The sequence below is a fragment of the Trematomus bernacchii genome, unplaced genomic scaffold, assembly GCF_902827165.1.
Source record: "Trematomus bernacchii unplaced genomic scaffold, fTreBer1.1, whole genome shotgun sequence".
NCBI lineage: Eukaryota > Metazoa > Chordata > Actinopteri > Perciformes > Nototheniidae > Trematomus > Trematomus bernacchii.
Window position 1 is genome coordinate 224,894 of NW_022987685.1, and position 13,467 is coordinate 238,360.

General features: G+C 40.9%; 1 protein-coding gene and 1 long non-coding RNA gene across 2 annotated transcripts; both read left to right on the top strand.

The window, feature by feature from the left end:
- Positions 1-839: 839 nt before the first annotated feature.
- On the top strand, positions 840-1,654 carry LOC117487896. Its single transcript, XR_004556457.1, has 4 exons — positions 840-870; positions 976-1,003; positions 1,222-1,476; positions 1,629-1,654. It is a non-coding gene; the product is annotated as an uncharacterized LOC117487896 (long non-coding RNA).
- A 283-nt stretch (positions 1,655-1,937) lies between these two features.
- Positions 1,938-4,396, top strand: LOC117487820. Its single transcript, XM_034136539.1, has 10 exons — positions 1,938-1,947; positions 2,165-2,271; positions 2,357-2,629; positions 2,781-2,874; positions 3,018-3,085; positions 3,221-3,364; positions 3,653-3,721; positions 3,828-3,962; positions 4,098-4,160; positions 4,280-4,396. Exons 1-10 carry the CDS (start codon positions 1,938-1,940, stop codon positions 4,394-4,396), a joined length of 1,080 nt encoding a protein of 359 aa, XP_033992430.1.
- Positions 4,397-13,467: the final 9,071 nt, after the last annotated feature.

Below are 13,467 nucleotides of genomic sequence, written 5' to 3' on the forward strand. Positions count from 1 at the left end.
CGCCCCTGGCTGACATGGATGACAGTTAAGACACACACAGACACACTATAGCTCAGTTATATTTTTAATCAAAAAACTATTGAACACTGAAGTAACTATGATTGAATTGACTACAAATATGGCAATGGTGGTAAAGACTACAACAGCCATAATCCATTCTTTGTTTCAGGGACCTCTGCACCTGACCCTTTGATGTGTGATATTTTCATAACATGTCTGCATAGCAAGCAGTTGACATTCAAATGTTAATATTATATATTTCGATTGGAGGGAAATTACAAAAATATTTTAAAGAAGGAGAGCTGTGGTTGGTCGCTCATTTTTTAAAATTCGATATATAGTTTGGTTAAACCAGAGACTGTCCTCTCTTTCATCTTATCTTGTCTGGGGTGAGTGATCATTCCTCTTGTGAATTAATTGTGAAGCTGGTTAAAGCAGAATGTCTAAAATAAGGAGCTTATTTTTGTCATTTATGAACAAAGGAAAGCTGGTTAAATGATTCCATAGCTTAAATAAAGTAATTTTTTGAGTCATTCAACTATGAACAATTAAATATATTTCAAGGTATACTATATTCAACGTTGGAAGAAGTAATCAGATCCTCTACTTTAGTACAAGTACTCATTAGCACAATTGTTAGCTAAATGTACTCCAAATATCAAAAGTAAAAGTACTCTTTATGCAGAATTCATATTTTCACAGAATGATATTATGGTAATTGTATTATCCTGTTTTTATAAATGCAAGAGCATTTAAGCATTTACAACGTGGACCAAATGTTTAATCACCATGTGTGCAAGCATTGTGTTTGCAAGGTTTAATTTTAATTTTAATTTCACAGAGTGACGACTATTGAGCAGTTCATTACTGGTGAGTGTTGGTCAAAGACAGTGTTTGTAGTAACATATACCATGACAATATGTGGAACTTTCCAGTCTTTTCTTTGCAGGGTTTAATGCTGTGTTTTCCTAACAGATTGACAGCTTTGAGCAGTTCTCTACCGGTGAGTTGTGGTCCAAGACACTGTCAGTAGCATAAAGTATAATGAAAACAGATAGGCCCTTTATTAGTGTAAATCTAAGTGATTAGCAGCTTCTAATACAATTGATAATTTTTTTGTTTATAACTATTGTATGCTAAGCTATGCGATTGTATTGTACATTGTGTTAAGTAATTATATTTCCATGTCTGTGATGCTGATTAGTTTCTTCTCTGTTCTAGTTAAACAACCTACCGGCTTGACCAGCTACCCATCTACCTACTCATCTACCTTCTTCACTAGCTACCTATCTACCTTCACCACCTTCTCATCTACCTTCTTCACTAGCTACCCATCTACCTTCACCACCTTCTCATCTACCTTCTTCACTAGCTACCCATCTACCTTCTCATCTAGCTTCTTCACCAGCTACCCATTTAACTTCACCGGCTACTCATCTACCTTCAACACCCAGCTTTATCTCGTGAGCAGTTACAGTAAGTACATTTTTGTTGAACAGGATGCATCAACTATTAATGGACTTGTACGCTTTTGTTGCAGTTGAAATAAGTAATTGCGTAATTATTTGTACTATTTAAGGGGTCTGCTAATGTCTTTATTAATTCTAACAATGCCTACATACTTTCAGATGCCACGTGGTAAATCGTCCCGCCGTTCCCAGGCTGCAAAGCTACGCTTGGCTGGGACACGTGTGGGACATCAGCAGCCTGGCAATGCCAGTTTCGCACGTAAGTAGTCGAGGATTTTGTCATTCAATTTTGTATATGTTTAGGGTGTCCATTTTGGTTGTATCATTGTAAAATGTTTTTGCATGTGCATTTTTTACAGGCAGGCTCGTGCACAGATACACCCCTCTGTGGGCAAGCGAGCTAGTTATGATGAGGAGAATTGACTGAAATACACTTGATTTCTTTGCATTCATTTTTAGATAACTATCATGAAGCAGTGTTTGAAACATGGATTTGTTTGAAATATATACATTTTAAAATTCAATCACCGGTAGGACCCTTTATGCATTTGAGCCCTTTCCCTTCTAAAATCCTCTGCACGTGCCCGTTTACAGGTGTTATTGTAGGAAGGTGTGTTATTATTGCTTACATAATTTAAGAATTGTAAAGGTTCATTAAGTTTAATGTCGGTGTCATTTTCTCTGTTTTTAAATAGCCGCTGGCGGTACGGGTAACCGCCATAGAGTGCAGAAATGGCCAATTTCGTCCCTGACCGGACGACAACACAAGATGGTCATACCAGCGGAGTCTCCAGACAAGGAAGTATGAATTGTTTTCAGATTTTGTTAACAAAGTCTGGGTAATCATTAGTGATTTTCATTTGAAATAATGTCTTCTGTTGTTACAGTTTGTCCTCCTTGTTGGAGCTTCACATCTCCGTTCCATCGTCGATGGAATTGTGAAGATGCCAGAGGGAAGGTTTTCCTTTGGTGCCATGTCCACACCGGGGGCATGCGCAACCCAGCTGCGAACCGAGGCAGCCAATGCTGTGCTGCCTAGGACACCAGATGCAGTCTGTGTGATGGCTCCGAGCAACAACCTGACATCCAGTAGGACCATCACCGAAGCAGGAGAGGACTTTGCGAAGCTCCTCGCCACTGCCTGCAGTCGCTGGCCTAACGTAAGCTTATTTTTTATTGTATTTATTATAGTTCTTATAATATTACATTTTGTATTCTTATTGATGTGGTTGTATGTTTATGAATTTCTGAAAAATTGACATTTTTATCAACAAATTGTGAAAAATAGCGTACCTTTGTAACTTTGATTAGGTTTTTGCCATGGACTTCCCCCCGCGCCTTACCGTTGACCCTGACTACCAAGACATGATGCGTCAGGAATTTCGTCGTGTTGCGGCACGTATGGGTATGTTTAACAAATATTTAGGTTCAAGTACTACCGTAAATCATTTTTATCATTTTCCTATTTTTCATTATTCTTTGTTTTAAAAGAGCAAAATATAATATCTGTGTGGATATGTTAGTAATTGATGTTGTTGGTTTTTTTAGGCGTGAAGTACACACCGCTTGCAGAGTACTTCCCTTTCAAAGAACTTGACCTGTGGAGCAGAGATGGCGTGAGTGACATGGCAAATGGAAACGTTTTCTCTGTATACTTGTTTGTAGCTGAAATTCCAAGTTCCGTTCTTGAAAAAACATATTGAAGGTTATGTGCTATTTGTAAATGTATTTGTATTTGCTGGTTTTTGCAGGTACACTTGAGTGACAGTGTGGGAATGCCAATCCTGGTCGGTTCTATCTGGAACGCAACATACATGCAACTTGTTCCAGCCGAGCCGAAGCCATCTCCTGTTGTCCACAGAAGATCACCGCCTGCGAGGAGAGTCACTCCAAGGGTGATTGTCAAAGGAGAGGTTGCCAAATCACCGCAACTGGATCCTTGTCAATCTGACATAGCTACAGAGTAATTATAAGATTTTCAACTGCATAATTACTCTGTAGCTATGTCAGATTGACAATAAAGAACCTTGAACCTTCCAAGTGGACAGTTTTCGGCCAGGGCAGGAAAGTAATTGTGTGGCAGACATCTTTCAATAAGAGTGATATTCCCTGAGCAGTTTGCCTTGATAATGATGGAAGAGTACCCATTTGATTAACACAAGCTATGCTATTTATCTTTACAGAGGAGCCAACACGATGAACCTGAGCAGTCCATTGATGCACTTAAAGAAGCAGGGACTGTTCAGCAGGAGGTAGGTCAACTTTGTAGTATGCTTTGAAATCATTGGGGTATGTTTATTGCAGTTTATATGTGCATTTCTTTTTCTAAAACAGTGTTTCTTCCTTTTTATTTCACAGGAATTGGAGGAGAGTTATCTTCCACTGACACCTGTGTGGTTTAGCAGTGCAATGTTGGTTGAGATGGACAAGATTAGTCCATCCCATCTTCCTGGCCCTGATGAGTGCACACCACCGGTTCCAACACCACAAAAGGTAATTTGTTTGTATGTTGGTTGATGCCCTATTATAAAATGTATCCTTCCTGACAAACTCTACAGTGAGGACAACTTATACTGTCCATAAGGAGTTATTAGTGGAGGATTAATCATTTTGTTTTCCTTACGTTAGAAAGCAAAGTTGGAGCTGAAGCAGAGGGCTCCTGCCTCCAAGAAAACCCTGGCAAAGCGACAGGTTGTTCTTGTTTTCTTCTTTTTTAAAGGCAATATAGGACTTGTTTAAAACTAAGAAGTTACACGAATATCGGTGGTGTTATTTATTCTCAAGTTTACTAAATTGTTTTGTTTTTTTAGGGGGAGGCAGCTCCCATTGTTGTGGAGGTGATTTTACGGCCACCTACCAGTAGAGGGACAGTTGCTGTGGAGCAGCAGGTCTGTGCTCTTTGTGTGAACGATGTGCTTTCAGAGTGACATTTGAATGAATCATGCTAATTTATTGACATAGTTACTTTTGCTCATTGTTAAAATAAAATAGTTTCAGTTGTTCGCCTGCATGCAGTCAACGTTGTTTCAAGTGTACACAATCAATGACAAGAAACCTCTCTTTTGAGTTCCATTCAATATGTGTGTGGGTAAGTAGAAAAACAAAAGTTAATATATAACAATAATCATTTTGTATTAGTAATTGTATATCTTTCTATTATTTAGTTAAACGTTTGTGAAACAATTTAAGACACATAGTGTTTTTAGCAGTTTTTTTATATATGAATTTTCTTCTAGGAGGAGCCATTGCCAGGAGTGGAGCCATTGCCAGGAGTGGAGCCATTGCCAGGAGTGGAGCCATTGCCAGGAGTGGAGCCATTGCCCCGCGCAGAGCCATCATCCAGCAAGGAGCCATCATCCAGCAAGGAGCCATCATCCAGCAAGGAGCCATCATCCAGCAAGGAGCCATTGCCCCGCGCAGAGCCATCACTGAGCGTGGAGCCATCATCCAGCAAGGAGCCATCACCCAGCGTGATAGTGGATGTTGATGAGGACAACGGATGCAGAACAGGTAAGGGCTATGCTTGCATGTGTTCAGAAAAAGTGCAGCTGGCTGTTGTCGCAGGGACTGTTGTGAGGTATGCATCCGTTTCTGACAATAAAATATCTGTTGCATGTTCTATAGCGGCTGCGATCAAACATTTGATTGCGCCTGTGTGTTCGTGGAGCAGTACAGATATCGATGCCATACGTGTTGCAGGGTCAAAGCTTAACTCGTTTGTATTAGGGGAAGCCCATAAAATGATTGTAAAGCCAAAGAACTTGTGCAGGTTGGTTGAGCAGACCAGTGTGTTTGGACGTAAGTGGAACGTCAATATGGGTCTGCCAGTGTACGGCAAATTCAATTTGTCTGAAGGGGAACAGGTATTGTCGGAGAAGCTGCTTGAACACTTATCCAGGGATGGCATGTGTCTGTTTAGCCTAAATTCCGCAGCCAGTGTCATTATTCAACACAATGACTGTATTGTGGTCGTTGATTGTGGCACACGTGCTGCGTCTGGGTTAGCATCCAGTTATGGCACATCTGTAGCCGTGTTCAACACATGCATTAATGACCTGATGTTTTACATCAGGAATCTCAATAATTCATTGAATGCACAGAAGTTTAGCATTACAAGACTTTCTGTGAAAGCAGCTGAAGTTAATTCGGAGACGGCTAGAGTCATTGATGGGGATATGGGGTGTGTCAGGGGAACATTCAGTCAGGGTGATCAACGCTTTAAATATGCAGGACTTCAGTGCATGGCTGTCAGTTTGGTAGGCATAGCCAAACACAACATTGACAGCGTGTTTACATGGCAGACCGACAACCTGGATAAAGTTGTTGTACTTGGTGACAATCTGTACACCTCCCTGCGTGACCAACAAGGTATCAGTGGAGGATACAGTCTACTTTCGGTTCCAGATCTGCCCAAGGAGACCATTATCGACGGACAAAGATTTCTGTTTCAATACAGTGACTTTGTGTCTGGAGATGTGGATGTGGTTGAGGGTGATCACATTGATCAGGGTGTGCAAACCACTTTAAAATACGCACTGGAAAGCATGTGTAGTACATATGACACGTGCTTTCTGACAATGAATGGCGCTACATGTGCCATCATTGGTCAAGGTGGACACTACGCAGTGGTCGACTCCCATGTGCGTCTGGGATGAGCGATGGCGAGGGGCGTAGTGTTGTTCCGTATTTCAGAGGCCTTGAACACGTGTTTGAATACATATGGACATTTGCAGCGTTCCTCAAGAAGTCTCAAAAACAGTTTGAGATCGCTGGTGTCCGAGTCACTCACATAGGCCCAATTGAAAGCAGTAATCTGTCTTTGGGTCCAAGAGTGACTCCCAAAACGACAGAGACTGATTTGGGTTGTAGTTCAACTATTCAGTCCACACTTGGCTGCACCAACATTCAGATGGGTGCAAAGCGTAAGATTCGTAAGGGATCTTCTGCTTGCAAAAAAATTAAAAAGAGTGATGTTACCGCAGATAATTCAGACGTTGCTTTTGTCAAAGAAGTAAGAAGTGGACGACTGCAGTTTAATCCTCTTAGTCATCAACTTGCACAAGCTCTTTGTGAGCAGTTACATGTGCATTCAGAAAAAGTAGATTTTGTGTCTACACAAATTGGTTTAATAGGGGCTCCATGTCTCAATGAAAAAATAGAGGGTGACGGAAACTGTTTCTTTAGAGCAGTGAGTCAAGCTGTGTGTGGTACACAAAGCCATCACACAATAATTAGGCGTGCAGTGGTTCATCAAATGCAGAGCAATGCTGTGCCTTATGAGCGTATTTTGACCTCCTCCATGTCAGAATACCTCAGCACATCCAAAATGCGGGAGGTTGGCAGTTGGGCAACAGAATTAGAAATTCAAGCAGCAGCAGATGCGTTTGGAGTTAATATATTCACATATTGTGATCCACGCTGGCTAAAATATAGTTGCGAGAACGGGCAGTTGTCTAATCAGGGGGTTTATTTGGAAAACCGCAATGGTAATCATTATGAGACTGTTGTGTGTGTAAAACAACCTAATTTGCAGAGTTGTTATGGGTATTGCAAATTTGACACTTCTTGTCCAAGACTGTACAATGTCAGACGGACAACTAGAGGCAAAAGGAGGGTTACCGAACAAACGCATGGTACATCGTCTGCTGGGGACACAGATTGTGTGGAAAAGAGTGATGTAAGTAAAGTCACTCTTGAATTTAATCCTTTGTGCAATGAAGTGGCAAAAACACTTTGCACAAAGTGTAATATAGACTTTGAAAAGCAGGATGTACAGGGACCTACAGTAACTGGGTCCCTAGGTGTGGTCTGTAAGACCGAAAAAATTAAAGAGGACGCCAATAGTTTCTTCGGAGCGGTAGCTCATGTTCTCAGTGGTTCTCAGAAGAGCCATCGAAAGATTAGAAAGACTGTTGTGAAGCATATGATGAATCACGCAGAACAAACTAAAGTAGTTGGGGGATCTGCTTCAATTTCAGACTACATTGAGAAGTCTCGGATGAAGTATGTAGGACATTGTGCCACAGATGTAGAAATCCAAGGGACAGCAAATGCTCTTGGAGTGGACATTTTTATCTGCAGTGGGGAAAAATGGCTCAAATACACTTGTAATTGTGCAATGCTTTCAAAAGAAAAAATATACTTGAAACATTGTGATAAAAATCATTTTGAGCCAGTGGTTTGTATCAAACCTTACGATGAACAAAGGTGCTTTGAATTTTGTAAAGTGGGGGGTTTGTCAGAGACACGGTCTATGCGTAGCAGTGTCGATATCTGTACTGGGAAGGGGGGTTAAAGACAATGCAGAGAGTGTTGCCAGCTGTAGTCGTAGGCATTCAACATATTTAAAAAAGATATACAGGTCACAAATTAAACTGCATTATAAAAGTAACACGGGGTACCAGCAAAGGATTAGGGATGCGTCCATGAAAAAGTATAGTGATGCAGATTATCAAGAGATAGTAAGAGTCGGTCTTAGAAAAAGGTATTTCGAGGATGATGATTACAAACTCAGAGCAATTGAAAAAGATCAGGTTAGATACCATGAAGACTAGGGATGTCCCAATCACCTTTTTTTGCTCCCGATCCGATTCCGATCATTTGATTTTGACAATCTGCCGATACCGATTTTTCCCGATCCGATCTTTATGCAATGCATTAAAACCTGTTTCACACCTTCCCCCCGGTACCGGGCGGATAAACGCGTCATTTGCAGGAAACAACGTCTAAGGAATCTTAATATTGAATAAAACTATGAATGTGTTATATCCATGTAACGGGAAGAAACTCAGCTAACTGATCTTTTTAATTTTTTTTTTTCAAAAAAAACCCACATTGCTAGCACTCAGCCTCTGAATTAGCCTCAAGCGAAAAAACGGGACCTACAAAGGCACTTAAACTCACTCATAACTCCCTTATTACTTATCCTAGATGCACAACCAACCACTCTTTTTTGGTGTCCTGGAGACACTGAATCTACCGGTGCCCTCCTCAACACTCAGTGATAAACATTCGCGACGCTCTAAACGAAAGCGTACATCATCACATGTGGAGCTAAGAAGCTAAACACGTAAATATGGCTTACCTTGGTCAAAAGTGGTCTTCAATGGCATTAAAACGATAAAAAAACGATGCTGCAGTTAATCCATAGGTTCATCCTATGTGTCTGTGCCTTCTTTGAAATTATTTCTGATAATCCATAAGCAATACAACTGCGTTTTAGTTTCCAAACTCCAGAAGGAGACATTCCTCCAGTTTGGTTTCGTTTTCCACACGCGAAGCAACCACATTTTTTCTTTACAACGTGTCTGGGTGGGAGCCTCCCCCTTCGATTCTATTGGCTCTAACGGTCACAAGGGTATGTCAACCAACCAAATCGAGCAAGGGGGGCCAGAGATAGGTCAAATCCACCCAAATGACCCCAGATGGCCCAGTTTTTGGCTAAATCTCTCTAAAAAGGTCAAATTTCACTTGTTTTGCATCAATCTTGATACAGGGTACTTATTATATGTTGTACTTTGGATTCCTAAAGCTTTTAGTCTACTAACCCATCATCCAAGGGTAGTTTTCACTATCTGTAAAAAATAATTTTTGGACGGACACTATAATTTACAGTTTTTTACTATGTAAAATCTGAATTTTCTTTAAAATAAAAAACATTTATATTGATTCTGACACTTCTACATCCAACTCACAGGTTTATCATTACTTTGAGAACAAAGATTATTAATTTAACCCTTTTAGAAGGGAAGATATGGTCATTTGTTCTGGGAATGTCATTTTCGAGCCTGAGACCTGAAAAACAGGCTCAGAGTGGAACAGAGAAAAAAACAGAGAAAAAAAATGGAAAAAGCATTCAAGTTGTCCCTTAAGGTTATTTTTTTATTTAAATGACAGTACCCAACTACCCATTCTATCCAACATGGATATAGCTTCTTTTTTTCACAGCAGCATTGGATCAGTTCAGTTGTGCAACATTGGATCAAAACAAAATAAAGCTTATCAGTGGTCCACCACAAAATAACCATGTAAACAAATTGAGTGCAGATAGTGCAGTAACAAAACAAAAATAACTCTACTGGAAAGAGGTAGCTTGACTAGCTTCACAAGTTCACATTCAGTCACAAATAATACAATAAAATAAAAATGTGGCTTAGTGCAAAATTCTAGCCCTAAGACTAACTAGTCTAGTATTAATGCAATGAACAACAGCAGCTTAACATAACATGAATAAACAAAGTATTATATTTACATACATCGTACTGGAGTAACACAATTCAAATATAAAATGTAAACAAAAACATGGATATAAAATTGCAAGGAACTGTTTTTTTTTGTTTGTTTTTTAAATCAAGAGACGGTCAGCTCTGCACTCTTGCTTCTTACTCACTCTCCGGCTTCACAATTAAGTGGAGGTTTTTTTTAAGGAAAATCAGCATCTCTACCCTGTCAGGTGAGAGCCGGTTCCTTTTCTCATCAAGGACGTTGGACACTGCACTAAAGAGTCTCTCACTGTCCACAGAGGTGCAGGGGGCACAGAGAAACCTGGTTGCAACAGCAGCCAGTGAGGGGAACCGTGAAGCATTATCTTTCCAGTAGTGTAGAGGATTGCTTTTCCTAGGGCTGGTTTGCTCTGAGAGATAGGTCTGTACCTGGACATCAGCTGATGTACTCACGGACCGGGCCTCTAGCTGATTCTCTTCCAAGATCTCGTCCAAGACGCTGCCCAGGCTGCTGCTTGCTTCTTGGCGTGGTGTCTTGCGCATAGGCTCTGCTTCCTCTGGCTCTTCACTGGCAGCCCTCTCTATCTTCGCCACCTCCAGGATGAGGTTATCCGTGGCAAGCCTCAGATTGTCTGACTTTGTGAAGAATCTGAAAATAGATAAATGTAACAATTACCCACAACAAAGAAAAACATAAGACAAGACACCACACAGCACAACAGTTAAGTCAGGCAACTGCCTTACTTCTATACAAATCTAACTATTAACAGACCTAAATTTAAAAGGAAAGAAAAATAGAAATTGGCTTGAATAATGAATACTGGTTGGTTTGATATACATAATTCATAACGTAATAGATACGATTATAATAGCATTCAAATGGTACATTCATTTACTGTACTTGCCTGTCTTTGTATCTTGGATCCACTAGAGTGGCGATGCTGTACAGTGGCTCCTCCTCTACCTCAGCAAAGCGGGTCTCCACTGCCTCTAGGAGCGTGCTCTTCATTGTTCTGACCCCCTGGTCAGTGGTCTTCTCCCGAGAGAGTACACGTTTGAGGGCTGTTTGAATGAATTAAATGAATGGATGGATGAATGGTTTATTTAGAATATAAAATAATTATAGTAAAATAAAACATTTCTATTCTTTTATTTAAAAATATAGAAAATTATTATTATTATTATTATTATAATAATAACCTGTTATTGCAGGGATGACATCAGCTGCAGATGCAGTGGGTTGCTCACATCCCTCGTGAGTTCCTCAAATGGAGCTAACACCTCAGCTGTCTTCTCCATCAGGGTCCACTGGTTGGCTGTCAGTGTGGTAGGCAGGCTGTAGTCAGCTGCATACACAGAGAGAGCCCGCTTTTGCTCCAGGATGCTCTGCAGCATGTAGAGGCTGCTGTTCCATCTCACTTGCACGTCCTGCTGTAGACGCTTGACGTCCATCTTCAGATCCTTCTGGATATCTTCCAGCCGGGAATAGGCCAACGGGGAATGTTTGAAATGGCCAACAATTTTCCTCGCGGTGGCCAGTGCGTCTATGACGCTGCGCTGAGACAGCAGACCCTCATGCACAGCAAGTTGGAGCGTGTGTGCGACACAGCCCACACTCTTTACTTCCATATCATCCATGGCTTTCACCATATTTCGCGCATTGTCCCGCAAAATCACATGGACCCGTGGCTTATCTATTCCCCAACTGTTAAGCATCCCCTCGATCGCCTCTCTCACACGATCTGCTGTGTGAGATCCGCGAAAGTTCTGAGCTTGCAAGGTCGCATGTTGTAAATTAAACTGGGAGTCGATCCACTGTGCAGTGAAGCTAAGGAGTGACATTGGACACACAGAAGAACTCCATATGTCTGTGGTAAATCCGAAAGCTGGCACGTCTGTTAACAGGGCTTGCAGGTGGCCACGAAGCTTGTTGTGAAGGGCAGGCAGAGCTTTCTCTGTAAAGTAGTGACGAGAAGGCAACTCATAACGTGGTTCCAAGTGCTCCATGAGACGGCGAAACCCCACGTTCTCCACCACAGATAACGGCTAGTCATCCAAAGCGATAAATTCAGCTATCTTGGCTGTTATTTGTTGGGCCTTGTCACTGTTCTGGGGCAGTTTCTCTTTCCTTTTAAATGTCTCAGAAAGTGTCGGTTGTTTCAGTGCCGTTACCCGAGTGGCCGCTGTGTACTCCTCGTGTTGTTGTAGGTGTTTGCTTCTCAGGTGACGTATTAGGTTGGTAGTGTTGAACATAGCTCTGTTCTTTCCACCACGCGGAACCTCCGCCTTGCAAACGTTGCATCTGGCTGTTACACTGCCTTCGCTTTCAATTTTAAAATAGTTCCAAACTCCTGACATTTTCTCTGTCCCGACTCCCGAGTCACCAGCTGAACGTAGCCTCTCGTTAGCTTACTGCTACTATTAGACACTGCGTCCTGCCCACTCTGTTGCCAGATTTGAGAGAAATAAGCAAGTTGTATAATTTTAAACCAAAACTACGGCCTCAGGATAACTTTAAGACGTGAACATGGTCATTTTTGTTTTGTAACATTAAATAAAATAAAAATATTTTATTAAAAAAATAAATAAAAACATTCCCGATCCCCGATATTTTTCTCCCGATCCCCGATCTTTTGAAAATCACGTGATCGGCTCCGATCCCCGATCACGTGATCGGATCGGGACATCTCTAATGAAGACCCATTGCAAAAGCAGATGAGGAAGGATTTGAGTAAAAGTATATATATATTTAATCCATTGCACAAGGAGAAAGTAAAAGAATATAGTGTAAAAAAATATCATGACGATGATCTGCATAAAGAAAAAGTTATAGGATTTAACAAACGTAAATATAGGCAAAACACATTGTATAGAGAGAAGGTAAAATCCATGAGTTCAAAAAGGTATCATGGTAATCCAGATTATAAGAAGCAAGTAACAGCTAGCAACAAATTGAAGAGGCAAAAAATGCAAAAAAATAGACAGGTATTTGATATTGTGATGCAGCAGTTTTTGGCCAAAGTTAAGAATGGACCCGTTTTTGTTTGTAGCTGCTGCGAGAGGTTGTTATTTGAATCGCACGCCTTGCACTGTAAAAAAGACAAATATAAGAATCAAGAACTCGCCAATAAATGCATCAGAGACACATATTTACACACATGTACTGATGACTGTGAAGTACCCTGTGTTTGGATTGATATTGGGAGAGGGCAGTCTTGGATCTGCAGCAACTGTGATAACAAACTTAAGAGAGGTGTGATGCCACCTGAATGTGTTTTAAATAATTTGGCAGTAGACCCCATTCCCCCAGAATTGGCTTGTTTGAACAGCATAGAGCAGCATTTAATTGCCAAAAATATACCATTTATGAAGATGGTGGCATTGCCCAAAGGTGGGCAAAATGGAGTTCACGGACCGGTGACGTGTGTTCCAGCCAATATAGTCCAAACTACAAATTTGCTCCCCCGCTCAAGGATGGAAGGTTCCATCTTGCGAATAAAGTTAAAGCGTAGATTGACCTACAAAGGTCATTTTAAATTTCAATTTGCAGACCCAATGCGCATAAAGCGTGCATTACAATATTTAAAAATAAACAATAAGCACTATAGGGATATTGAATTTAATAAAAGTTGGTATAACGAGTTTTGTAGGGAGGAGGAAGAGAATGAACAAACCCACACCAAGGAAACATCATCAGAGGCTGCTGAGGAACAGCCATGTTTGTTTCAGAACATGGATTTGATGGCTGTGGATACTGATCTGGAAATTGCAGATCA

Excerpts from the sequence above, each read along its gene's own strand:
- LOC117487820 (XM_034136539.1), top strand. Across the intron at positions 2,630-2,780 it reads CCTGCAGTCGCTGGCCTAAC|GTTTTTGCCATGGACTTCCC; the intron begins GTAAGCTTATTT and ends AACTTTGATTAG. Across the intron at positions 3,086-3,220 it reads ACCTGTGGAGCAGAGATGGC|GTACACTTGAGTGACAGTGT; the intron begins GTGAGTGACATG and ends TGGTTTTTGCAG.